This window comes from Neolamprologus multifasciatus, chromosome 12 (genome assembly GCF_963576455.1).
Source record: "Neolamprologus multifasciatus chromosome 12, fNeoMul1.2, whole genome shotgun sequence".
In the NCBI taxonomy this organism is placed as follows: Eukaryota; Metazoa; Chordata; class Actinopteri; order Cichliformes; family Cichlidae; genus Neolamprologus; species Neolamprologus multifasciatus.
The window spans coordinates 16,451,836-16,479,827 of record NC_140450.1 but is presented as its reverse complement, the minus strand read 5'-3'; the positions used below and the strand labels follow the sequence as shown (position 1 = coordinate 16,479,827).

Below are 27,992 nucleotides of genomic sequence, written 5' to 3'. Positions count from 1 at the left end.
TCTGCATGTCCCACCCTAACGGTACATTTGACTGCCATATTAGGCATCTCACACCACTTGGTTCATGCTATAAAAAAGACGCAGGATCAGACTTTTGGTCACCTGAAGTTATCCACATCCAGAGGGACCATGATGATGCTTTCGTTTGTCTTTGTTTTTGTGCTCGCTGGTGAGTTGTTTTCCTTCATATTCTTGTCTACGTTCACATTTTTAAAAGGAAGGAAATTATTTAGCACGAGTGCACTTTTCACCCATCTCTCCCTCCTCGTGTCAGGTTGTGCATCAGGAGACATTGAGAAGAGGATTGTTGGGGGAGTATCCTGTAAGGAGGACAGGCAATATCATGTCCAGATAGACTCTGTTCAGGGGGGCAAGACCTGCGGAGGTGCTCTGATTAACACCCGCTGGGTCATCACGGCTTCTCATTGTGCCGAACAGTAAGAAACTGCAGCTTTTGTTGAGTCACTTCACCAATGAGAGGGAATGGTGTTTAAAGCTAGTGTGTCATCAGGAGCACAAATATTGTTGTTATTATATTATGTACTGAAATAAACAAATCAATTTCTTTTTTTTCCTTTTTTTTTTTTTTTTGCAGGATGGTCAAAGTGAAGATTGGCTTAAACAACCAAGCACCATTATTGAAACAAATTAAAGGTTTTTTCAAGAATCTTTTTTCAGGATCCCCCAAAAATCTTGAGCAGAACATTGATCCTAAACAACAGTTTACCTTCAAAGACGGTGATCAACTCCATGATATTATGCTGATAAAACTGAATGAGGATGTGCATCCTAAACTTCCCACTATCAGGCTTCCTCCTGTTGAAGGGTGTCAAAAACCAAATATGAATGATCCTGTTCAGATTGGAGGATGGGGTTTCAAGACAGCTAATGTGAAACGTAAGGAAACCCTCAGACACTAGATCCAGTTTTTGGAAATAGAAATAAGTTTAATAATGCTTTCTCTTATTTCCTCAGAGGCCAGCAACCCCAAGAATTTAAAGTGTGCTATGACTGAGATAGCTCAGTGTGGAGAGAATGATAAACCTGATAGTAAATACTTTAGTGATGAGTCTACCACCATGTGTGCTCATAAACCTGGCGTGGAGTCCTGTTTTGTAAGCAAACTGTTTGATATATTAACCCCGTGTTGGTTTTAATATTAAACTTTAAACACTGACATTTAAAACGATCTAACCTCTGAACTTTGTCTGAATGTCTTCCAGGGTGATGCTGGTACAGCTGTGGAGTACAACGGCATTTTACATGGAATAATTGTCAGTAACCCTGCTGATAAGTGTGCAAATCCTGTTGTAATGCTGAATATTTGTCACTACAGACAGTGGATTGTTGACACCATGCGGAACAATCCATGAGTAAAACACAGAGGAAATAAGTTTCCCTTAAAAATGTCATTTCTTATTTTTCCAAATTTATTCTAAGAATTTAAAATAAACTGGAAAAGATCAGAGACCAGAGAAGCTGAAACCAAGTATGGTTGAAATATAAACAGCTTGGTTCTGTATACTAAGTGAGTTAAACCATTTGTCTCTGAAACCACTGTTTTCATCTATGAATAAAAATGATATGGTTACCTGAAGTTCATGTCTTATCTGATGTCTGTTTGGGGCATTTGAATATCAGATGTTTGTTTTCCATAAAAATGTGATCACTTTCAAATTTCATGCACACTTTTACTTCATATGAGACGTTTTGTCATGTCAGGCTGACCCACGGTTGATTGAGTGCTGGCAGAATAAATCATCTCCTTCATTTATGTTAAATCAGCACAACTCCAGATTATAGTATGTGCTAGAATACCCCCAACATACAAGATGATTGAGACTATGCTGTAGAATTTGGGTTTAACTGTAGTTTCTATTAAAAATACACTTTCTAATTTTAGAATATAAAGTACCTGAAGTGTAACACAATAAAAATATTTCTGCACAAAACCGAACATTACAATAAAGCCCGATTCTCCGTTTGAATGAGATTTATCAATTTAAATTCAATCAATTTATTTATAAGCACATTTAAAAACACAGGTTGACCAAAGTGCTGTACATAGCAAAACACGTAAAAACTAGAACAAACACAAACAGAGAATAAAACACGAACTCAGTTGCAATTAAAAGCTAAAAAGTAAAAATGTGTTTTCAGATGTGTTTTAAAAATGTAGAGTGTTGGAGAGATCCTAATATGAAGGGGCAGACTGTTCCAAAGTTTGGCCCAACAATCACAAAGGCCCGGTCTCCTCTGTTTTTTTAGCCTAGAAGCAACATCAGCTGACCTGAGAGTTTTATTTGGAGTATTTTTAGATAAAAGGTCAGAGAGGTATGACGGAGCTAATCCATTCAGAGACTTAAACAAAAGCAATAACATCTTAAAATCAATTCTACAACGTTCTGGAAGCCAGTGCCACTTAGTGGCCATCTGTCTTTGAGACATGTTTTATTTTTTCAAGGACTGGATATGCAGTCAGCTCACTCTGGATACTGATTACAAAGCTTGAGAGGAAATCATCTGTCAACAAGCTTCCTCAATTTACTGAGGATGAAACCTGAGACGGTACAATGATCATTTTTTGTTTATTTTCCAAAAAATCATTAAATTACAGACAGACTGAAAGTCCATGCTGCTTAAAAAATTACAGTTCAAGGTGAACCCCACAAAGGTTTGTCTCACATCTGCTAAAAAAAACATCACGATGATCCCTGAGACTTTTGGGAAAATATTCTGCGGACTGACGAAGAAAGCTGAACTTTTTGGAAGGTTTGAGCCCTGTTAGTTAGTGTAAAACTGGCACTGCATAAAAATGAGATCATATTAACAGTCAAACGCGGTGGTGGTAGTGTGATAGTCTGGGTCTGCTATGCTGCTTCAGGATGACCTGCTGTGATTGATGGCACCATGAATGTTGATCTCTACCAGGAAATCCTGAAGGAGAATGTCCGGCCATCAGTTTGTCCCTTGAAGCTCAAGCACTCTTGGGTTACGCAGCAAGTCCACCTCTGAATGGCTTAAAAAATAAATAAAATGAAGGTTTCAGAGTGGCCTAATCAAAGTCCGGAGTTAAATCAGATTTAGATGCTTTGGCATGATTTTAAAAGGGCCGCTCATGGTTAAAATCCCTCCAGTGTGGCTGAGGCAATTTTCCAAAGAAGAGCGGGCCACAATTCCTCCCTCTCGCCCAGAGATGAGAAAGACTCATAGTCAGTTAAACCAAATGCTTGATTGCTTTACTCAGGCAATCTTTGTCTTGTCCTGAAATTTCTTTGATGATCTAAAACATATGAGTATGACAAATATGCAAAAAAAACAAAAAAAAACCCAAAAATCAATCAATCGTGAAGCAGGTAAATACTTTGTTGCAGCACTGTATTAATATATTTTTGTCTTCTTGTGATGTGTGATGATGGCTGTAGTGTTCTCGTGTTAAATAAAAGGGGTAGGCCTTGATGGTTCCTGGCCTGTAAAATAGGAGTACATTACTTTTCAAACAGAGGGATAGATCTTCAAAATATTTAAGCTGGAGAAAATTAAATTTTCTCAATTGTAAGAAATATATGTTTAAAATGACGGAAAGCTCTGGTATCTCATTGCCCAGATTGTTCTGAAAATAGAAAAATGAAAAAAAATTAACTGACAGAATGTCTTTTTTTTTCTGTGAAAACACTGTAAAGCAATTTTAAAGGGGAGATTTAGTGGAATGTTCATCGCAGGGTGTTTAGCCAATGTAAAAATGTAGTTTGATCTTTTGGTTTGTGAGTCTTTTCCACAGCATGTCTTCTATCCTGTCTTCCTTCTCTCACCCCAACCGGTCGCAGCAGATGGCCCCGCCCCTCCCCGAGCCTGGTTCTGCTGGACGTTTCTTCCTGTTAAAAGGGAGTTTTTTCTTCCCACTGTTGCCAAAGTGCTTGCTCATAGGGAGTCATATGATTGTTGGGTTTTTTCTCTGTATACAGTGGGGCAAAAAAGTATTTAGTCAGCCACCGATTGTGCAAGTTCCCCCACTTAAAATGATGACAGAGGTCAGTAATTTGCACCAGAGGTACACTTCAACTGTGAGAGACAGAATGTGAAAAAAAAAAAAAAAAAAAAAAAAAAATCCATGAATTCACATGGTAGGATTTGTAAAGAATTTATTCGTAAATCAGGGTGGAAAATAAGTATTTGGTCAATAACAAAAATACAACTCAATACTTTGTAACATAACCTTTGTTGGCAATAACAGAGGTCAAACGTTTACTATAGGTCTTTACCAGGTTTGCACACACAGTAGCTGGTATTTTGGCCCATTCCTCCATGCAGATCTTCTCAAGAGCAGTGATGTTTTGGGGCTGTCGCCGAGCAACACGGACTTTCAACTCCCGCCACAGATTTTCTATGGGGTTGAGGTCTGGAGACTGGCTAGGCCACTCCAGGACTTTCAAATGCTTCTTACGGAGCCACTCCTTTGTTGCCCAGGCGGTGTGTTTTGGATCATTGTCATGTTGGAAGACCCAGCCTTGTTTCATCTTCAAAGTTCTCACTGATGGAAGGAGGTTTTGGCTCAAAATCTCACGATACTTGGCCCCATTCATTCTGTCCTTAACACGGATCAGTCGTCCTGTCCCCTTGGCAGAAAAACAGCCCCATAGCATGATGTTTCCACCCCCATGCTTCACAGTAGGTATGGTGTTCTTGGGATGCAACTCAGTATTCTTCTTCCTCCAAACACGACGAGTTGAGTTTATACCAAAAAGTTCTACTTTGGTTTCATCTGACCACATGACATTCTCCCAATCCTCTGCTGTATCATCCATGTGCTCTCTGGCAAACTTCAGACGGGCCTGGACATGCACTGGCTTCAGCAGCGGAACACGTCTGGCACTGCGGGATTTGATTCCCTGCCGTTGTAGTGTGTTACTGATGGTGACCTTTGTTACTTTGGTCCCAGCTCTCTGCAGGTCATTCACCAGGTCCCCCCGTGTGGTTCTGGGATCTTTGCTCACCGTTCTCATGATCATTTTGACCCCACGGGATGAGATCTTGCGTGGAGCCCCAGATCGAGGGAGATTATCAGTGGTCTTGTATGTCTTCCATTTTCTGATGATTGCTCCCACAGTTGATTTTTTCACACCAAGCTGCTTGCCTATTGTAGATTCACTCTTCCCAGTCTGGTGCAGGTCTACAATTCTTTTCCTGGTGTCCTTCGAAAGCTCTTTGGTCTTGGCCATGGCGGAGTTTGGAGTCTGACTGGTTGAGGCTGTGTACAGGTGTCTTTTATACAGATGATGAGGTCAAACAGGTGCCATTCATACAGGTAACGAGTGGGGGACAGAAAAGCTTCTTACAGAAGACGTTACAGGTCTGTGAGACCCAGGGATTTTCCTTGTTTGAGGTGACCAAATACTTATTTTCCACCCTGATTTACGAATAAATTCTTTACAAATCCTACCATGTGAATTCATGGATTTTTTTTTCACATTCTGTCTCTCACAGTTGAAGTGTACCTCTGGTGCAAATTACTGACCTCTGTCATCATTTTAAGTGGGGGAACTTGCACAATCGGTGGCTGACTAAGTACTTTTTTGCCCCACTGTATATTATTGTAGGGTCTACCTTACAATATAGAGCGCCTAGAGGCGGCTGTTGTTGTGATTTGGCGCTGGATAAATAAAATTGAACTGAATTGAGCTTCAGTTGTTTTTTGTGTGTATTGTATGAGTGTAGACATGTTCATAGATAAACATTCATATTTTGGGATTATATGTTGAACTCTGAACACTGATTTACAAGTTATGGAATCTGAAATAAGGGAGTAGGAACAAGTCAGTGTAAACTTCATCTGACTCCTTTTCGAGCATAAACATTGTGTAGAGAGATACTGTGACAACTTGATGTCTCTACTTTTGTCTGTTCTTTTTTCTTAATTTAGCTATCTTGACATCCTCAAAATAAAACTATTCTATTCTAAAAAAAAAAACCCAAAATATAAATTAAATAGTAGAGAGTAAAAAAAACCCCAGCAACTTTCTGTCATTAAATTGTTTATTAAATTGATATTTACGTTGGTGCAGTATGCATGGCTGTGGGGAAGATCCTTCCCCAAACTGCAAAACTTATGAAAATACAGCTAAAACACCCCAATTATTTGTTTCTTCCAGATTGTCAGATCTTGGGCCTTATGCTTCACACCTCTGTTTTACAGAGACCGCACATTGTATTGTCAAGTTTTCAATCTGACTCAGTCCAGTAATCACATAAAGTCAGGGACAATAAGCTTTAACAGGACATCATTTATAGATTCAACGCTGTTCCTCAGATAAACATGCAGACACATACAAAAAAGTTTCATATGATTTAATGATATGAACCTATTATCATTACAGCACTCTTTATAAGCATTCGCAAGACTTGTTCTTCAGGCAGCATCCATCTGCCAGGTCTTTGCACAAAAGCACATCGGCTCTTCTGTAACACACACACAGAAATACAAATGTGCATATTGTCACTCATTGAGGTCCAGTGGTGAGTTCTCTGGTTTCATCTCTCAGAAAGGTGAGAAAAGAGTCAGGTGCAGACACTCCTGTGCATGGCGTTACAGTTAAATGTGTCACACAAACTGTTGGGTCTGGGTCAGGGCCGCTGCACACCCGTTCAGGTGAGGAACGCTGTCACCCTGTGGCTCGGGGCGGGATCAAATAATCTTCACTATGGGGAAGTACTTATGAGCTGAGAAGTCAAACTCTGGGAGCACCTGAGGATAAAGAAATGTATAGGTGCATTAAGAGAAGCACAATGTAACCAATATGTACACAGTTAGTACTTTTTAAAATATCAACGACTCCTATTTAAATTATCAAATGTATTTGTTTGATTCTTTTGGTTTGTAGCTTAAAAGATCTACGTTGTATTAACTGTAAATGCTGACACAAACACAAACAATAATACAAGTAATGTAAGTAATGTGTTACCTTGGTTTCCTTCTTATGACCTCCAGCCAGTAGTTTCATAACTACAATATTAGGTTTGGCCACCTTCAGTATACGGTTCACCTGTTATCAAAGAGTGATGAGTGGTTATAGAACAAGACAAGAACAAGTGCAGATAAGATATCATTGTATAAAATTGAAAACCACCCCAAGATAATTACATACACCGTTGCTTTTATGCATCGCAGCCACATTATAGAACAGTGTGTTCAAACCAAGGGACAGTCACAGGAGCTAATGATGCCAAAGTGTCGATGTTCGGACACAGGCAGCTGGAGCAGATCAGTATCTGTAAGGCCTCACCGTCACTACTTTGAATCTATAAACTGGCCTTCTGCACTCTGTGTGTGCTGCTGGTGCCTTTTGGAGCATCTGTGATGAATTATGTGACTAAAATTATGGCTTGCTGGGTGATAAAATCCATCTAGGAAGTTTGTGTTTCAGTTTTGGTGATTGACAGAGCAGTATTTTACCAATTTACTCATTTGTTTATATGGGCATCTATCTACCTAGTAATAGCTAAACGCAGGGCTTCATGCATGCATCCAAATAAGGTTTGGCTCGAATGTAAGATTAATGCTACACATCTGGACTCAGCACTCTCTTGTAAAAGAGAGTCTTAATCTCAAGAGTTTTACTTCCTAACTAAACAAATGCTAATGAACATAAACCGCTGTATTTATTTCACAGTATTTTGACTTTCTGACCTCCGGATCGGGACTGGGCACATTTTCAAGAATGAGCTTCGCCTGCTGAAAGTGTTTGCTAGCTGCGAGATAGAGGTCTGCAGAGCCTGGTGGAGGATTGTATTTCTTCAGATCAGACATCTCCTGAAATAGGCAAGAAGAGGAGAAACATTTTAAAAAGAAAGTGGAATATTTAAAAAAAAAAAGAAAAAGATGAATTAGGCCCATAAAAAGACACAGTACCTTGAACTGGATGTAGTGCACAGGTGGAGGGGTGACCACACTGTTGAAGGGGGCGAAGCGATGCTCATAGCGAACCTGCTCGCTGTCCAGTTCAAACTGAGGCTTACGCACCTTCCCATCCATATCCAGAGCTACCATCGTCTGAAGAGAAAGGCCGGGAAAGGGCATGTTACACTTTGTTGTGCCAAAAGTGGCCTAATAAAGGCCATTATTTTTATGCCTACCTTGTACATGCCAGCACACATGTTCTGGTATGCTTGACTCATGGTAATCTCCTTGCTGAGAGGGCGAACTGAAGAAAATCAGAAACAATAACTTCAGTGCTCTTTGGAGAAATATCGACAGGATGACGCCACTTCTACAATGAATTGGTCATTTCTGATCAGACTTCAGTTTGTATGTTGTGGTTATCCGCTTCAGATAAAAGCAACACAACAAAATGTACCTTTCTTCTTCTTCTTGGTCTTTTTGCTGCTGCGCCCTTTCAGCTGCTCCTCTAGAATCCGCTCTTCTGCCATCTGAGAGGAGTCAGCTCTGCTTAGAGTGGACATCAGCCACGCATAAAGGAACTCTGACAGGTACCTACAACCAAAACAAACACATGCTCATTTACAGCAAACCTGCACCCAGGTTATGTGGGAGAGAGAGAGTTCAGCTTCTGCCAGTAATTCACAGAGGCATGCAATCTTACCAGTAAATGTAATAATATTCATGCATGCTGTAAAGCTCCAGCTCAAAGCCACTCAGCAGGTACTGAATCATGATCCTCAGGTTATGATAGAGGATCCAGGTCCCAAGACAGGCTAGATGCTGTCGTTGAGGCTCCAGTTTCATCAGTAAGCTATGCAGAGCTGCATCCACCTTCTCAGCCTGTAGAGCACAAAGAAAGAGTTCTGAGGTTGCTTGATGAATTTAGAGAAACTGCCTGTAGCACGAACTGCAAAGACAGCTGATTTGGATGAACGTAGCTGCAGCTCACTTCATCTTGCAGTGTGGCAAACTCTTCAAGAATGTGTCCCAGCTTGTCTCTCTGTCGAGCACGGTTGTGTCCGTGGATCTGGATGAGGCTGCAGAAAGGCTATGGGGAAAACACTCAGTTCAGTTCATATTACGCCAGTTCAGTCAAAAACAGTCACCTCAAAGCCCTTCATATTGTAACGTCTCTATAATATTAGAAATAAACCCTAACAATCAGACGACTCGTTATGAACAACCACTTGGCAACAGTGGGAAGGAAAAACTTCCTTTTAACAGGAAGAAACCTCCAGCAGAACCATGCTCAGGGAGAGGGCAGCCATCTCCTGCAGCAGGTTGGGGGTGAATGGCAAGAGAAAATGAATACATACAACAATCATAAACATAATCCATTATAGGGATAAACGTTTGTGATGTTTATATTTTATTACACATAAGTCTCCACGGTGGAAACACATGTCTATGTCTACTTTCATACGATTTACCTCTAAGTCAGCTACTGAGAGTCAAATATAATAAACAATGACTTAGATATAGAGACTTTGAGCCACAGCAATAACATACCCTGGAGCAGTGTGTAACAAAAGAGTCAATGTAGTCCTTCGCTTGGTGATTGTTGAAGAGACAACACCTGGAGAGACAAAGGTACAACAACACATGTGACAAGGTCAATCTGAGCCAAACAAAGGGACATTTGTTCTGGAGCTTAGCTTCTTGTCTATTTGAGGTTTACAACCAGAACTCACACACTGCAGTGCGTTCAGAGTAAGTGTATCCAGTAGCTTAACTGCAGGCCAAATGATCACTGCTATATGATATCTAATCACTTGTTATCATTTATTATACAATATCAGTGTGTTCAATGTTTCCACTGATGATCAGATGTTAAATAAGTGGTTACGATATTTGACTAGTTTATAAAGGATATTGTTATTAAGTGTTTTAAATCCGATCACATCATATCTCATTTCTCACTGTGTTTCATTTCAGCCTACAGTAATGTCATTATTGTGTCATATATATCCTGATATTTTTCTGTTGCACCAACTATCCTCTGACGGTAGAAAGGTTAAAGTAATCAATACAGGTAAAAGCATATTGCAAACCTCAAATCACAGCTAAGCTAGAGACAAAACAACAGACCAACTAATCTCATTTAGTATTTAAAATAAACACAACTTACTTGTATGAGAGGACTGGTGGGCTGACAAAGTACCTCAGAGCATCTTTAATCATGTCTTGCATCAGGTGGGTGCCAAACACTTTTTTATTATCTATCAGGAATGTCGTCTGGATTGATGGGAAAAAAATGAAATGTAGTTTCATTTACTTTTTTATTAAATACTCCATAGTATCTATGGACTATTTATATCTATGCAAGTATTTTTCATATTTGCATAGGTCGTATCTACACGGATCACCAAAATAAAACCACAGGTACATTTGAAAGATTTAGGAAAGCAAGTATTCATCTACCTGAAGAAGAGATCTGGAGAGCACACAGGGAGACTGCTCACTGAATTCACAGAAGAAGTCCTGGTAAAAACATCAGCAACAACAAAACACAATCTTTAAGTTATCATAGAAGAAACTTTATAATTAGAGCCCGAGCACGAAACGTGCGAAGGCTGCTTGTTATTATTATTTTGTCCAATGAATTGCCTTTTTGAAAGTCTTAACATAGTCATAGATTCATGAAATTTGGCACACGATGAAAAATAAGATATTTTATTGGTTTGGAACAGCTGTATACATGAAACTTGGTACACACGCGTAACATACAAAGACGGACAAAAATGTCCAGGGGCCCATCACCCCAAACCCAACAGGAAGGGGTGATGTCGTGGCGGCACGCCACATTTCGATCATTCGCCATGAAACTGCTGTAACTCAAAAACGGATTGAACAAACTCTACCAGACTTGACAAGCATGATGAGAGTGTGGCTCTGAACAGATTGATATACCATTTGTCAGCGATAGTTTGAGCGCCGCCTAGTTGGAACAGGAAATGCGCAGTAGCTTATAATCATTATCAAATCTAGATTAACTTTTAATAGGTGGTTCCAGTGTGACATACTGTTAACTGGGATACTTTGTCGCCACCTAGTGGGCACAGGAGGTGTTGGGCATGGCTCGATGGTGCCAGAGTGCGCGGGCTCTCTCAGTCCTGCTTGCAGCTTTAATTTCAATTTATATTTCCAACTGGACACACAAATCCCCTTTGGGGTTGTCTCAGGGAGGGCATCTGGTGCATAACTGAAACAGTCTAGTTTTTAGAAGAAACTTTCTAATGTCCTGAAAAGCTTGTTTATAATAAAACTTAATAAAAAACGAATGCATCAAGACAAACCTCAGGAAATGTATTTACCAGTATGCCATGTAGGTTGGTAGTGTTGATCACGTCACAAACAGTCTTAATGCGCTCTATAAGCTTGCTGAAATACGCCACCATGTCCTCCCTCTTAATGATTTTGGCGTAGCGAGGAAAGGTGGGTGGCAGCAATCTCTGGTTGACTAAAGGCTCAAAGCCCATCATGATGGGGTGGTCTGCAGCAATCACAGGGAACAAAACAAATCACAACATAAATTAGAGACATGAACACAGGTCACATTTGGAAAAAAATGTAACTGAATCATCTTTAAGGACTTGCCAAACCAAAGTAAATGAAAAGAAGTTGATTTTTTCAGTTCTGTGTGAGGAAAACTGTTAGTGTAGACAAGTTACATCCAGTGTGGACTTTAGGTTGCCATTAGGATGACTTAACTGAACAACTGGAGCCTCAGAATGATTATTTTATGCTCAAATTCTTTAATTACCCATTTTTAAACATATCTTTTGCAGCTGTAGCTGAGCTGTTGGCTTGCAAATTGCAAAAAAAAGGCTTAACTTGTACTCCACTTAACAGATTAAATGTGAATGTGCGTGCTACCTCCTTTAGTGGTGTCATTTTGTGACTGGATGCCATGCTGAATGCTGGAATGAATGGGGGATAACAGGTCAGCTGCCTGTGCCACGAGCTTCTGGGCCTCGCTCACTGAGCTGGTCTGATAAAGACACAAAACAAAACACTTACTAACAAGCCCCCTTATTGACAAAAGTATATATAGTTTGTAAATATCACAGTTATATATAAACATCAGGGTTTTTCTAACACATCAAAATTTCATCCTCAGAAGAAAATCATCAGGAATGTTAAAAAACAAACTTCCTCCATTATTCTTTGTTTTGTTTTTAAGATATTTTGCTTCATTTACTCATATTTTTGTTCAGAAATAAAGGAAAAATGTTAGATAAGGTAACTCAATACCTCAGCTACATGTGGACTACTTGTCTTTACATGTGTAGTCACAAGAAAAACTCTGTTTAATGCATGCAGTAAACAGAATCAGTCTCTATCTGCTGCTGGGCTTTTGTCGATATGTGCATTACCTCTTTCTTGGTAAAGGCGATCAGTGCAGTCAGTAGAAGGCGTGTGAACTTTATTCTATTGAATAGTGCCAGACACTGTTGATGCTGAAAAAAACAAAGCATGGGAGAACATTGCAGAGCTATTAATACACCTGTTTTTTTAAAAGACTGTTCAGAAAAGTCCATTTTTGGGTCTCCTTGTTTTTTTCCCCTTCCTTTCTTTATATAACTATATAACTGAAAGAGCTGGAAATTCCAGAGCTGAGTCTTTAAGAGGTCATGTGAGTCCCACACTCTTTATTGACACAGAGATAAAGCTGGTAGTGAGATATGACTCAAAAGGTATAAATTACAAAAAAACGTGAGATAATTTGTTCCTGGAGTTAAAGAAAATGCCTCTAGAAAAAAAAACTGTTGCAAAAACTCAACACAAATGTGTGAATGATCTCACTTACCTCCAGCTCAACCTCCGGGTTTCGCTGCTCACCTTGTCGACTGCGCGTACTCTGACGGAGCACAAAATAACCCAGAAACATCTCATGTCAGAAAAGCTTTTGCATTATCAGTGCGTCATTGAAATGGCAATGGCCTTTACTTAAAGCAACAAGAATAATTACCTTAACTTTCCTCTGTAATTCATCTTCTACATCTTTCAGCATACCTGAAGGGATTAATACGTCATGAGAGATGAATGATTACAGTGTCTGCCTGTAATTGCTTTAGCTCTCTACACTGTAGTTGATGCTGCAGACTAAAGCCCAATCCCAATGTGTACACACAGGTTCATAAACTTGGATGTGTGTTTATGCTAAAACCACGAGGGCCTACTGTCAAAGTATCAAGTGTTCTTTGGCAGAGATTTTTAAACCTTGTTGCACGTCTAATTCTGCAGATGCTGCCTGAGGGCATTACCCACAAAAAGTCCCAAACACACAATCCTAGGCCTCAAACTGACTTACTCAATGTGTGCTCCTGTGCACTCGAATGGTATCATTTAGGTTGTTAAGAGTTTCATTTTTATGCTTTAGGTTGGAGATTGATATTGAGCCTTACTCAGTTATGACTGGAAGTCTTCATACCTGTCACCCGCAGATCTGTGACATTATTAGCCATCTTAAAGCCATAGGTCATGGCCTGGAAATCCTCCTGCATAAAGAAATATAAGATAAAAAATCACCATTCAGACATATGGCAGTTTTATAAATGGGCTACTACGAGAACAACTTTTCAAACAAATAGATTTAAACAACACACATTTGCAATCAAACTAAAGCTCTTTGGGTCCTGAAATGCTACACTGAGCTCCATCTTTCAGATAACTTACTCACAGCTTTTTCTTTCCCACCTGGGTTTTTTTTGTGTTGGCCCATAATTTTAACCTGCTATCTGTTCTGACTTCATGTCCACATTGAAACGTGCAGTACCACGGTAACCAAACATTTACTGACTGACAGCAGAAAACTGCTCACCTCTTCAAACACAGCAGCCTTGTTGACCTTTTCCCGGGAAATGTCACACACCTTCAGCAAGCCCAGGGCAAAAGCTTTGAGGGCTGGCTCCTCAATCAGGTCAGGGTTGTGAACATAGAGGCAGGTAAACACAGTCTGGGCCAGTGAGTGGCCCTCCAACCATGTTATCTACATATACACACATATTAGAAAACACAAACATGCATACATAAATATGTCTTGATCAGTGAGTCCGCAGTTTGAGTCATCGCTGGCTCGACCTGTATCAGTAATCTCGCCAAAGCTTATTGTGTTTCTCAAATTTTACAAGCGAATAAAGACAAAAATGGCATAAAAACGTTAAACAGCTACAAATACAGAATATAGATTAAGCTAATACTACTGCAGCAAACATTTTCCAATCCAGTCACATTACAGAAAATCTACAGTACAAAGGAATTACAGGGGGCAGCACATTACTTGAACATAACTTTCAAAATGTTGACTTATAATAAGCAAAAGCTAACTAACCAAACAGCAGAAACAGGTGTCGATGATCCCGATGAGTTCAGGAAGACTGAGGTCTTTGACCTTGATGGCACCCTCCTGGAACAAAGAAAGAGCAAAATAAGGTGGTTAAATGTGTTTTATATACACAAACAAATGAAACTAAGCTCTGAAAAATTAAATCTAGGATTACATTACCTCTCGGTCTGTATACTGTTTTCATTCCATGAAAAAGAGATCAGTACCTTAATAGCTTGCTCAAAGTTGAGCACTTTCCTGTTGACCTGGTTTCCGATCATTCCCGCATCCATCTTAGGATCCATCATCTCTATAGCTGACATGGCTTCAAACAAGCCAAACCTGCAGCAGAAGTAAAACATTTTTGACCTTTGTAACATTTTTTCTGTGTTCACTACATAAAAACATAAAAACACTGACAATATTTATGGACCGATCCAAAAATGAATGCAAATATCAACCCAATTAAATTCAAAGTCACTTGAGGCAAAAACATTAGAAGCTTTCATTATAATTACTCCGCGCAGTCAATGTTTTGAACTATGACTTTGGGACATGAAAACTTTTTTAATTGAAGATCTGTGCAGCAGTAAGATGAAAAGCTCGTTTCTAATTTGAGGGACTCAAAAAAGCACTTTAGTGTACTCACAGCTTGTCATGAAGCAACTCTCCAAGGTTCAAATCTGCATGAATAAAGGATGACAAAAAGGAAGGAGAAACACGTCAGTCCCTTTTTTTAACTGCACACACACACACACACACGTGCACACACACGTGCACACACGCACCTTACCTTTGCAGGCGCTTTTGAATTCATGTGTAATATCAACCCAGTTGGCGTTGTTTTTCATCTTTTCTGGGATACCCAGCCCCCAGCCGGTGTCATCATCATCAACTGCTGATTTCATCACCATGGTGACAGCTTAAGACACATAGATAAACATTACATTAAATTAACCATTGCATGCCAATGTAAAGCATTTTGCTAAGTCATCCAACTGCCTAGCCAACTTAAAAGTTTAGGGAGGCAGTGAGGGGGCCAGCAGCCTCTGTGTTTCTGTGTCTCTGTGTTAGCACTGTGATGCTAACACAGAGATGCAAACAACCATAAACTCTACTTGCACAACTACACTTAATGCCAATTTAGAATCAGCAATTACCATACGGTTTGTGGGAGGACACCAGAGCACCCACAGGAACCCCACAAAGACACATGGAGGATATGAAAAAAAACAAATAAACACACACACATAAAGCTCCAAATCTGCAATGTCTCCACACTTTTTCTTTCCTTTACTGAAAAGGAAGATTTATTTTCCTATATAAAAACATTTTTCTCATTTTTGTATTTATTTTAATAACAGATATAGCCATGCTTGTACCTGATGAATTCTAGCTCAAAGTTAGTACTAGGTCCTTGTCATAATTAGCTCAGCTAATGGCATAAGAGTTACACTTGATTAAGAGGTTTCTTATCTTATCAGGTTTTCCTTGCTGAAGTGAAATCATATTTTCCTCAGGTCATAGTTCTTGAGAATGTAGGTTCAATATCCCTAGGATTAGTGGGGTTAGGTTAGCTGGTGTTTGGTGTGATTGTGAGTGTGAATGGCTGTCCGTCTCTCTGTGATAACCCTGCAACAGACTGGTGAGCTATCCAGGGTGTACTCTGCCTCTGGGTGTACTCTTTGCTTCCTGGGGAAGCAAATGGATGGATGGATCTTCAGGACGTATTTCCACTAACTACATGAGCAGAATCATCCACGTAAAGGATTTAGGTTCATGAGACACAGCCTGAGGCATGTCATTAATATAGATGGAAAAAAGTAATGAACCTAAAATAGATCCTGTTATACCATAAATAACATTTCCATGGGGTGACCTTTAAGAATCATTATTTAATTCTACATAATATTTTCTTTCCAATAAAAGTCTTGAACCACCTCAGATATTTACATAGATTTCCTGTGTGGATTAGAGAAAATCCAAAGTAAATTAAAAATTGTTTTAAAGTCATTATATATGTACACTGTACAATCATTCCACAGTGGAAAAAGAAGAGTTAAAAGAAGTCATCAAAAGCCCAAAATTACCATGACATTCATGCCCATAACGAATGTATGTAAACTTCTGACCAAAACTATATTGGCTCTATATTGCTTGTAGAGTAGAATAATCTACAGTTTCAAAAGACTTCTGAAGGTAGTGTATATTATACTGTATATTAAATATAATTTTATTACTGAGCTATGAAAGGTTAGTATGAGTAAAGTACCTTGGCCTAATAATAAAAAACATAAACATTTAAAACGTCATCATGCAGTGTAACAGTTGTAACACAGCTCAAAGTTAACGTACAGTAAGAAAATGAATGTGATCCAACGTTATAATATAATTCATTGATCAGTCATAAAGCTTGTTTTTTGCTTCTCAGCATTAAAACCGCAATGCATTATTATTTTTCAACTGGAAATGTGTCAATTTATGTGTGTTCTTAAAAGCTTTTACACATTTTTGTTTACATTAGATCTTGACTCATTGAAGTTTGACGAGGCTGATCTAAGCTAACAACAGAGGATTAACATGCGAGCTGACTTGAGAAGCTTGTTATGGCCTAAAATGGTGTAAACTGCACTCCAGAGTGCCCTGGAAAGTCTCAGCCGTCAACACTAATGAACTGATGTGGTCAGGGAGAGTTGAAACCATTTTTAAATGACTGGTTCATTCACCTGTAACATATATAACGTTTAAAGGTCATATAAGAGGCAACACTGGTAATCACTTGTATAGATGCCTGAATAAAAAGCCTATCAGAAATCGATATTACCCGATTAAATGCCAGTAAAATGATCAATGAGATAAGTAGTAACTGTTTGTCTCCTAACATATACCTTTTTGAAACTAATAACATGGATGTCAAAAGGTCACCTAAGTTTACACAGTCCTCAAAAGCGTACTAAAACTCTTAGGCAAGATACATAATTTTAAAAGAAACGAGATGGTATGAGTTAGCTATCACCAATCGTCACATTAGCTAGCTTTACCGTGTGCAAACAAGCTAATGTTGCTGACACTGGGTATTCTCTGTGAACAAAAGCTGCTTATGGATGTTTTAACAGGTTAATCCATTCCACTCAGGTATATAAAACACAAAGACTGTTACTTAGAAATTATACTTTCGCTGTAAATCAGCACGTACCTTACTATATTGTATTAACCATGTAGCTAATCAAAGATCCCCCCGAAGACTGTAAAGATTGGCGCACATGAATGACGTCATCAGCAGCAGCGATGGGAAATGTAGTCCTGTGAACGCCAAACTTAACGGAACGCTTATGGCTTAAAATCAGACCAGTGACGATATAAAACGATTTTTGAGTTTTAAGGATTCAGTGAGCTAATTTACGATGTTCATATCGTAGCATTAAATGCCGCTTACACCACGCGCAAAGACGTAACCACTCTCGCGGTGCTCACTAACTGCCCCCTCTAGTTGTGTCTGTTCTCATCTCATCATCATCATCAGGGCGTTTCAACGCTCAGGAGCACAGTAGCTGTCGCCTCTTATCTCGCAACTAGTCCTCCACCCTAAACGGGACAACAGCTCCTTTTTCATACAGGTTTGTACATCTTCTCTTTTGTGTTGCCATTCTAAAGAACCACTGCTTCAGCTAACATCTACTGTGTGCTGTTTTTGTTAGCATATTCTTCAGTTAGCTAGCCTGCTGGCGCAGACAGCCAGTCGTTAATGAGTGACTAGCCCAGCAGGTGCAGCGGCCACCAGCTTCAGCTAGGTTGCCTGACTTAGCATCTTGTAAACATGTACCGTACAGAGGCTTGCCTAGCTGTTTGCCTTTTCACCAATAACCCGCTAACATGACAACCCCCGTGAGCTGGTGCAATGAGAGCAATGACCCTGGTTTCTTAAAGGATTTTGGATCGGGGATTGTGAAGTAGCTCTATAGGGTTATTTCGACTTGTTTACAGCAGTCTTGTGTAAGCTGACCTCTATAACATGTTAGATTTTATAACTGCTTGAGCAAATTTTAAACGTGTACATGGTCTGACCTCCAGTTTCATCTTTGCTCTTCTTTAGCCCGTTTGTAACAAAGGCGTGACCATAGATTGTGCTGTCACTCTTAGATTAGGCTCTGTCCTTTTGGTAAAACGGATGATGGGCATGTACGCTTTGCAAAAGTCTCGTTAAGGAGTAAAGGTGTTTTTTACTTATTTACCTTCAATTCTAAAGTAATGAAGTGTTTTAGTGTGGACATTTCTAGCACATTATAACGTTATTACAAAACTCCCTTGTGTTTAAAAATAATGGAGTAAATGACATTAGGCACCAATGATGACCACGCTCTAACACATGTTTGTGATCCATCTTATCTCAGCCCATAAATGCTTCTGTTTTGAAAGTGCAGCACACTAACTCGTCCAGTCTTCTTGGATTCACCTGCTCATCCGTTTCGGTTAATGATACTGCACTAAGTTGACTTGTTTAACGTGCTTTCAAACCTTGTGCTCACATTACCTTGACTGCGACTGTTTTGTGTGGATATCTGAGATGAGTTGAACAGCTCCTTTTGTTTTGTGTGAAATCAGTTGAGAGGTAATGTGTCCCCTAGGTGGTCCCAGCATGCACTGCTGGGCAGATACACAGAGGACAGTTTTTTAGTCTGCTGCAGAGCACCTGCATATTTGCAGACTAATGGATTCTCTGCTCAGTGTGTCCCCTAAGTTGACAGCTTCTTGTCTGTGGGGTGACCTCACAAGGCATGCGTACACTGTAGCCAGGGACACTTAACTTTTCTGTGAAATGGTTTGGCATAGTAGCAAGCCTGGCTGCAACAGAGGGAGTCCAGTGGGGTAAAGGTTGACAAACATGCTTGTTTCTAAAATTGTGTTGAAAACCTCTTCATATCTAATCTACATGTTCTTTCACTTGCAGATGACTTGAAATGTTGATGTCGTAAAAATGAACAAGCCCAAAATGGCCACAGAGAAGGGGTGAGTTGATTTGCATTCAGAAAGCAAATAAAAATGTCATTACAGATGTGAACACAAACAGGCATGGGGTTTGTGATGTTTGTGCATATGTTTCTGATTGAAGGCTGCTCTGTCACTGCCATCTGTTCACACTCTCGCGCCCTCTCTCTCTGTCTCAGTGAGCCTTTAGTGTTATGATGCACTTCCACTTTTGTTCTGTTTTACCTTGTTAAGACTCTTCGCAGAAGGGTTTGACCCTGCTTTTCTTCTTGTGCAACAGAGCAGAGACTGGTAGATAATTAGCGGACCTTGCTTGAAACAGCCATTCGATATGTCAAGACTGAAAATAACAGCTGTCCTTAATGCTGAGGCAATATACTTTGAAAAACCTTCGGTGTATTTTGGCTTTCCAAAATCTTTTTTTTTTGTGTGTGTCTGTGCTCGTCATAGTGATTAATGTAGTATGTTTATTTAGGCTTTCTATTTTTTGTTCTGTTTTTTCCTTTTTCTGTTTATACACTATTCTTCCCTCACTCCTGACATTTTTTGCTATTCTGTATTTAGCATACACTTTCTCTGTCTCTCTCGTTTCTTCTCTCTTTATATCTGTCTTTATAAGGACATATAAGACATTTTTGCTCCCCTGGGTAGAATCAGGGTCTTGATTCTCGGTCCAGTATTTGCCGTTGCTGTACCAACAACGGACCTCTAACCTCGGGTTTCCAGCTGAGTGCTACTGAGCTAAGATTATAAGAGGAGGACGGATCAGTGCTCCAGAAATGAAGTGAAACACAAAGAGACAGCTTTGTTGAAAAGCTTTAATAAATGAATTTTAGAGTCATATAGTCATAGACTGCCAATTTGTAATCACCGGCACTGCTAAAAGTAACATGTTTTTATTGGATGCTTTCTAAAAGTGGGCTGAGACACACTTGACTCAGTGTGAGTATATGAGGTCACTGCACATATTAGATCATGCTTTACATTTGTTTTCCGGTGCCAACTGCACATTGTGATTAATAACATTAGCCTTTTCCCATAATTGAGGGCACAGTTGATCATCCTGTGTGGTTTTTTGTTGTTGTTGTTTTTTCTTGATTTTTTTTTAAACATGCAACTGAATTATCCTGTTGGATGCATTGTTCTAAAAGTAAAAACTGATTTTATTTGTTACAAGGGTTCCCAGTAACTCCAGGATAGTGATGCTCCTGGGCCAACTGGAAAGGATGAATGGTGAGGCCATGGTCAGGGATGTCGAAACAGCAAGACAGGTCACTACAAAGATCCTTCATCTCATACAGACACAGGGTAAGAATGTGTGCAAACATGCACAGTGATACATGTAATCTCCTGAACTCTGGTATAGTTTTGTTATCTTGAGCCAAGTGCGATCTCAGTGAGCAGTCCTGGCCTTGAATTGCATTGCTGGCAGTGGAAACAGCTGCAAAATATTCAGGCACTGTAATAAGTTATAAAACTGCAGTTCCTTGCAATTTGCAAAGCGATTCGTTTGGATTGTGTAAGCAAGTATTCGACATTATTGATCAGAGGTTTTTGATCACCTCCATATTTTTGCTACAAATGTTCCCTTGGACTTGAGATAAGATGCTGTGAAATCACTTTTTTTAAAACTCCCAGTAATTATCTGGAAGATCTTCAGTATATCTGTTGGACATGTATGAACGTGTACAGACAAGTACATGTCTGTAAACTGCATCTTTAGTTGTTGGAATAGTCACGCAACCACAAAATGGTATATTTAGTTCCAGGATGCAAGTCTTGCTAATGGGCAGTTGTTTGTGCAACTGTTTTAAAGCTCGTGTTTAAAATTAATGAGGATACAACCCTAACCTTTATTTTAATGGTCATGTATGTATAGACGCACCAGTCATAACTGATACAATCATTTCTTTCAATTCTAGAAAAGGTTTGGCCTGAAATATGAAGTTTAAACAACATTTAAGATGTATTTAAATTTATTTATAATGTGCATGCACCCACATTTATAAGATTAATGGCTTAATTGAAGGTGCTAACGCAATAAGTGTCTCTGGCTGATCCCACAAAATGAGCCCAATGCCAGAGCACAATATGACTACAGTTAGCTGAGAAATCTTTATTACAATAACCATGGATGGGAATGATAATGAGTAGATATGCCTAATGTGTCAGAGGGCATAGTTTTAGAGTGTGTTCAAACACATCTGGTCTTTGTACAGATGGAGGGTTTGCAGCAAAATGATTAAGTTATCAGCAGAAGCTGGGCACCTGTTGGAGTTCTTTGGATTTAATCTTAAGACTTAATTGGTTTCTGTTGGTTCTTGCTGTAAATCAATCAGTTTCTGAGCATTTAATTTCTATTAAATGTACATTATTTTAAAGTTTGAACCATTCGAAGTCTTTCAATGGAACTATAATGACCAAGTGGAAGAGTTGGTTGTTATTGACTACCTTGTTTTAAGGCTTAAAGGCATAGATATGTGTGAAAGCTTTAAAGAAGTCTTATTTGTATTTCAGTCAAATGCAGCAGAATCAGAGTTATTGTCCATTTATTAAGTACATTTCTTCCTCTCAAACCCATCTGTACATTTCACAAATGCCTTGATGCCTAGCTTCAGGTTGTGGGGAAAATTCTCAAATTCGCAGAAAACTTAAAGTGTGGTTGGTGTGTAAATTGAGATGTAGTAGTTCGTTGACAGTCAAGATGTGACCCCCATTCTCTGATTACTCCTTGAAAGGAAAACGGAGACGAAGATCTCATAACGGAAGAAGGTGGCACACCAGGTGTCGAACACACTGATACATGAGTATCGGTTAGCAAGGAGCTAATTAAAAAACAAAAAACAAACAGCATTGTTCTGCTGCTGTAACAATTAAAAATTAAAGGACTTGCTATATTAACAAACTCACAGAGGCTTTTGATCCTGTGTTTACAACATTTAGCATTTGAAACTCGTACCTCAAACCTTTACAAAGGTAAAGTTATAAACCTTAAAAAAAACCCCACAATCTTCAAATAAATGCTATCTTGCAAAAAATAAATTTTTGCAAGATTTTTGTTTTTACTTATAATAACATAATAATTACAATATTAGTAGTAGTATAATTATATAATACTACTACTAATAATAATAATTATAATAAACTAATGTTGTCCTGTAGCACAGTTTTAAGTTACTGGTTTTCAGTGCTTGTCAGTCCCCTCCTCCTTTGAGAAATTCTGCTGAATCATGATATGATGTGATTTCCAACTACTTCTTCTTTCTTACTTTTCTTAAATTTCACCTTTCGTCTTTCCATAACTTGTTGCTTCCTCCTTCAAAGCAACGTCCTAGTTAATCCATCATGAATGATGGGCACAGTGGAAAGGCTTGTCTGTGACTCTATCAATCATGCAATATCAGCTGTTCCTCTCTCACCTGTTGCCTGGCTGTCCGTGACACCATGCCTGCAGTCTCAACTTGAAATGTGTATGAGTGTGACGTCGGTTTGAGGGGAGCGCCGAGGACTGTAACCGTGCATGCAGTAACTATACACCCCAGGATGGACTTTGCTGTACTCTTGTCTCAAGTTCAGGGTCTCAGGAGCTTAAGAGGCAGTCAAGAAATACCACGAGAAAGAACAAGGGAATGTCAGGTGCTGTAAGGGCAGACAAAATGTCATCTCTTGAAATAATTTTAAAAGGGAAAAGGAAGATAATTACTCCACATACTGTACCTTTGGACATTTGGTTTACTGCAAAATGAATGAAAATTTTGAATTTTCTCCATATTGCATGGATCCTGTGGGAATTGTAGTGTCTGTTTTCATTTGGTGGTAATGTATCATCCACCCCCTCTGCATAACAAGAGTTGTCTTATGCTGATGTCTATAGGAGCTGTCTGTGGATTAGTTTAAGGTATCAAGGCAGAAGAGGGGCTGATTACCAGCTTCAGAGAGCCCTGACTCGGAGGGCAGAGTTAGAGGTACGGTTGAAAAGTAGGAGGCTTGGACTGACTAATTGAGGAGTTAGTGAAAAGCCTTGATTTTCAATCTTTGGCAACACATGATTTGAGGTGTCAAAGAGTTAAGCTTTTTGAATCAGTTTTAGTACTCCTGTGGAAGCCTCAATGGGATCTTTTGGAAAATAGACACTGTTTCATGTAAAGCTTCTTAACTTTTTATCCTCAAATGGAGTACCGCTACACCAGGAGACACCATCAATCTGTGATTTCCTTGGACACACCAGGTACAGTTCAGAACACCTTGAGTAAATTAAAAAAAATAAATAAATAAATAAATATATATATATATATATATATATATATATGTATGTATATATATATATATATATATATATATATATATATATATATATACATTACTACATTACTTTGAGTGGGTAGAGTGAGAGTTGCGGTATATTGCATTTCAGTTCATGTGTGATAATTTTTCACTGTCAGCTGTTACAGACTAAAAATTACAGTTGAAATGAATGGTGATTGTTCAGTCTCGAAGTTCCGTTTATTTTATAGGATTCTTATATAAACAAACTAATCATCATTATTCAAACAATACAGTTGCCCTTGTGTGACCCTTCATTACTCTTTAGTGGGGTTGGTGTTGAAGTGCTTTAAAAGGTCGGCATAACAGAAACAAGAGGTTACTGCTTTACTTTCCAGAGCACTTGTATATGTGAATGGGTCCTCAGATATGCAAAGTATGTGGCATGTATGTATCACATTTTGAGATACAATTTCAAGACATTTATTTCTATATTTGTAATCATCTACAATTTCTGCTGAGAGCATTTTGCAAAGGCGAATACTTGTGCTTGATTATCCCTTTGTATTCAGGACAGGAACAATACTGTCCTTTTTAGAGGTCAGGAATCTGTCAGCTCCTAAATAACAGGACAAACATAGGGTATGGATTTAAAGAGGTGGGAAGATGAAGAGTAGGGGTTGTTGTAAGACCTTGTCACCCTTTTCAGCTGTTCTTGAGCAGGTCAGTATATAAACAAAGACTGCAAAGACTGGTTGAGGACATAGTTGTAAAATGTGCCTTAAAGATGCAGTTTTTACTCACTGAGAGTTGCAGGAGTTTTCTAACTGTGAGTAAACTAGATGTTTTTACATACTCCAGTATAAATTACATTGTGATTTCCAAAGAAATCAAAAATTGCAGTGCAAATCTGTTAGCCTTAACTTTTGTGTTCATGTTGACTTTGCTGTGCATTACAGAGAAGAGTGGAAAAGAGGTCATGTCCAAAGGCTCCAGCGGCATGGAAGTCATCCTGGCTTCACTGGAGGTCAGTTCACAAACAACACTTGAGTTCTTATGCATTTCAATTGTTACTGACTTGTTGAAGAGAGCTTTTTGTCAATCTAAGTGATCAATAATGTTTAAGAAATTTATTATAAAATCATTTAAAAAGATATTACTGTCATACAGTCATGTATATAATATAGTTCTAAGGATTTACATATCAGAACACATCATTAAAAAAGTTGCTTTGTTATTTTGCAAAAACAAAAAACCATAATGCAGAAGCACTGTGTGAAAAACTAAGTAAACCCCATGATTCAGGAGCTTATAGAACCACCTTTAGCAGCAATAACTAAGTAATTGTTTTCTGTATGACTTTATCTGTCTCTCACGTTGTTGTGGAGGAATTTTGGTTCACTCTTCTTCACAACATTGGTTTGGGTCATTGAGGTTTGTTTTCATTCATTTATCCATAGCTCTCTTTAGGTCCTGCCACAGCAGTTCAGTCAAATTGAGGTCTCAACTTTGGACCATTACAGCACTTTGACTCTTTTCTTTTTCAGCTATTCTGTTGTAGATTTGCTGTTATGCTTGGGATTAATGTCCTGTTGCGTGATCCAGTTTGGGCCAGCTTTAGCTGTCAGAGAGATGGCCTTACATTTGACTCTAGAATCCTTCGTACTGGTACAGAGGACTTCATGTTCCACTGAATGATTGCAAAACAAGTCCAAATCATCACCCCCTCCATCACCATGTTTAGCAGCTGGTATGACCTGTTTGTGCTCATATGCTGTGTTTAGTTTTCACCAAACATGGTGCTGCACATTACTGCCAAACATCTCTGCTTACGTCTCATCTGTCCAAAGGACGTTGTTCCAAAAGTCTTGTGGTTTGTTCAGATGCGACTTTGCTAACCTAAGAGTGTTACTGTGTCCTTTTTTTAAGAGAAACGTTTTTTCTCCTGGCAACCCTTCCAAACACGTTGCACTTGTTCAGTCTGTTTTCTAGCTGAACTGTCATGAACTTTAACATTTAACATGCTACCTGAGAGACAGTTCAGATCACATTCAGATCAACTCAGTTCATTTGAGCATTAGATGGTCTGACCTTGAGGTGAATCTCCTTGGACGTCCACTCCTGGGGAAAAATGGCAGCTGCTTTGAATGCTTTTCATTTGTGAAAAATCTTTCTCACTGACGAATGAAGGACTTTAAATGAGTTTTAATTATCTGGAAATGGCCATGTAACCCTTCCCAGAGTGATGGACAGCAATAATGTCGTTTCCAAGATGATTGCTGACATCTTTTTTAACACACAGCTGGATACTCCAGACCGGCAAATTGCCAAAAATGTCTGTTTTTATAGAGATTCTGTGACCAAGCACCTGGCTGCTACTTATCCTCTTAATTCCTATAGATGCAGTAAGGGTGTGTGTAGTTTTTCACAACCTGACTTGCATTATGACTCAATTTTCTAGCACCTTGTTCCCTGAATTCAATTTGGAATTCGATTTCACACTTATGTAGAGTAACATCAAGGTAATTACACAAATTTCTCAGATTTACCGTGCAAATAATTTTTAACTAATGTATTATTTGTGACTGTTACAGAACAGCAGAGACGTTCAGACCACCCTGAACATCTTGTATATTCTTAGTGAGCTGCTGACTGTGGGTGAGTGGAGATTTTTTTTCTTCATTTTTTTGTTCACCAAGTTTGTTCATGCTCTAACAACACAATCAATTGCTAAACATGTGAACTTTTTGATTTTTGTTACCAATAAATTGTTATGTGGTGTTAAATTACACTTTTTGATTGGATTAATAATTACAGTATCTAGTTCATGTGGTTCTCATGCTCTCAATCCTTTTCTGTCTCAGGCAGGGGTCGCAGGATGGGAGTGTTTGTGTCCAAAGGAGGAACAGGAATATTATTCCAGATCCTGACCTCTGCCAGCAAAGAGTTGCCTCCCAGTGAGGAACTCATGCTACAGCTTCACTCACTCTTAGCCAAGGTTGGCCCAAAAGGTAATGTCACAGTCCAACACACACACAGACTGGATGATTGTATTTTTGTCTTATTTTTGTTTTGCTTTGGGCATCATGCTTGTAAATAAAGAGTGTTATGTTTACATTATGAAAAGTTTTTGCTGACACCACATGTGTAATGTTTATTTAAAAAGTATGTTGAAGTTGTACACCGATGATGTCCTTGTGAGTGTTCTGTTTTCACTGCCTTTGCTATCAGTGTTAAGTGGATAAATGAAAAAAACTTTAAGCCATTTGGAGAAAAACAACAACAAGCAAAACTGATAACACGTCCTCTGTTCAGAAACAAAAATAGAGGGAAGGTACTGAAAAATCAAACGTTTGTATTGTTTATTTACTGAGCTGGGACATTGGACCCTGTGTGTGTCCAGACAGAAAGTTTGGTGTGAAGGCCCGATTGAGTGGAGCTCTGAACGTCACCATCAGCCTGATCAAACAGAATCTACAGAATGCCAAACTCCTTCTGCCCTGCCTGCAGGTTCTCAGGGTTTATTCGGCCAACTGTAAGTCCCCGTAAACTCTCACAGTATATGTATTATAATCTCTAGTGAAGTTCAAGCAAAGTAGTCCCAAAAAATACTACAGAATCCCAGACAGCAGCTGATAAAAATAATTAAACTGAACTGGCTGTGTTTACTTCTAAGTTGTGCTTGATTTTGATTTCTACTGTAATAGCGGTGAATGCAATTTCTTTGGGCAAGAATGGAGTAGTGGAACTGATGTTCAAGATTATAGCACCATACAGCAAGAAGAACACCAGCCTGCTCAAGTGAGTGTCTAACTGTCAATGCTGGCTCCTTTGCAGACCTGAAACAGCCACATTCATACGCCTCTGGCCATAGTTGTGTCATATTTGCTGTTGGACACTCTGCTTACCCCATCTTTTTTGTTTTTAAATCAACAGGGTAGCTCTGGATGCACTTGGAGCACTTCTCAAATCCAGTGAGTAATTTAAGTTTGTAGCATTAAACAGTTCAGTGGTCCTTAATTAGTGTTGTTTAATCCTTTGCCTGTACTTCACTTATTGTCTTTTCTGCTCTGGAGCACAAAGTGTAATAGATCATTCCACATAGACTTAAAGTTTAGTGTCACGTGACTTTCTCCTATATACTGTATGCTTATTACTGCTTTTATTTTCATTTTCTTCTTCTGTCCCGCCACACAATTGCAAAGTGATATGTAGCAGTGGTTTCGCTTCTTGTTTCACTTCCCTTTTCAGAAACTAACGCTCGTCGTGCAGTGGACGGCAGTCATGTGCCCGCCTTGCTGGCCCTGTACCTGGATTGGCATCGCAATGACGCACGTCATCGTCACATGCTGATTCGCAAAGGGCTGCTGGTCTGTCTCAGGAATATTACCAACATCAAACTTGGGAGAAAGGCATTCATAGAGGCCGATGGCATGAGGATCCTCTACAACACATCTACCGTGAGTAAGAAAATTGCAT

General features: G+C 39.1%; 3 protein-coding genes across 5 annotated transcripts in view; 2 read left to right on the top strand and 1 right to left on the bottom strand.

The window, feature by feature from the left end:
• The first annotated feature begins 38 nt into the window (after positions 1–38).
• LOC146506697 (kallikrein-15-like) lies at positions 39–1,597 on the top strand. The gene is made up of 5 exons (XM_085180282.1): positions 39–169; positions 275–437; positions 596–897; positions 976–1,115; positions 1,224–1,597. The coding sequence occupies exons 1-5, from the start codon at positions 130–132 to the stop codon at positions 1,371–1,373; spliced, it is 795 nt and encodes a 264-aa protein (XP_085036408.1). The 5' UTR covers positions 39–129; the 3' UTR covers positions 1,374–1,597.
• Positions 1,224–17,575, bottom strand: naa35 (N-alpha-acetyltransferase 35, NatC auxiliary subunit). The gene is made up of 23 exons (XM_085180281.1): positions 17,461–17,575; positions 15,058–15,186; positions 14,914–14,947; positions 14,492–14,606; positions 14,271–14,345; positions 13,761–13,928; positions 13,371–13,437; positions 12,909–12,952; positions 12,747–12,797; positions 12,313–12,396; positions 11,813–11,927; positions 11,251–11,429; positions 10,358–10,417; positions 10,065–10,171; positions 9,446–9,512; positions 8,886–8,984; positions 8,598–8,776; positions 8,352–8,488; positions 8,131–8,198; positions 7,907–8,047; positions 7,685–7,807; positions 6,960–7,040; positions 1,224–6,742 (listed from the first exon to the last, which is right to left on the bottom strand). Exons 2-23 carry the CDS (start codon positions 15,176–15,178, stop codon positions 6,683–6,685), a joined length of 2,175 nt encoding a protein of 724 aa, XP_085036407.1. The 5' UTR covers positions 15,179–15,186; positions 17,461–17,575; the 3' UTR covers positions 1,224–6,682.
• Positions 17,576–17,771: 196 nt separating this feature from the next.
• The window catches only part of agtpbp1 (ATP/GTP binding carboxypeptidase 1), a 28,045-nt gene continuing 17,824 nt past the window's right edge, over positions 17,772–27,992 (top strand). For 2 of the 3 annotated variants that reach the window (XM_085180279.1, XM_085180278.1), the window contains exons 1-10: positions 17,772–17,881; positions 19,213–19,271; positions 20,428–20,558; positions 24,473–24,540; positions 26,108–26,171; positions 26,378–26,524; positions 26,917–27,048; positions 27,221–27,314; positions 27,450–27,487; positions 27,765–27,973. In XM_085180279.1, coding sequence (XP_085036405.1) covers positions 19,240–19,271; positions 20,428–20,558; positions 24,473–24,540; positions 26,108–26,171; positions 26,378–26,524; positions 26,917–27,048; positions 27,221–27,314; positions 27,450–27,487; positions 27,765–27,973 — 915 coding nt within the window. In that variant the 5' untranslated portion in view covers positions 17,772–17,881; positions 19,213–19,239. Of the gene's footprint in view, positions 17,882–19,212; positions 19,272–20,427; positions 20,559–23,249; positions 23,479–24,472; positions 24,541–26,107; positions 26,172–26,377; positions 26,525–26,916; positions 27,049–27,220; positions 27,315–27,449; positions 27,488–27,764; positions 27,974–27,992 lie in introns of those variants that run through there. The other variant, XM_085180280.1, reaches the window with a different exon arrangement.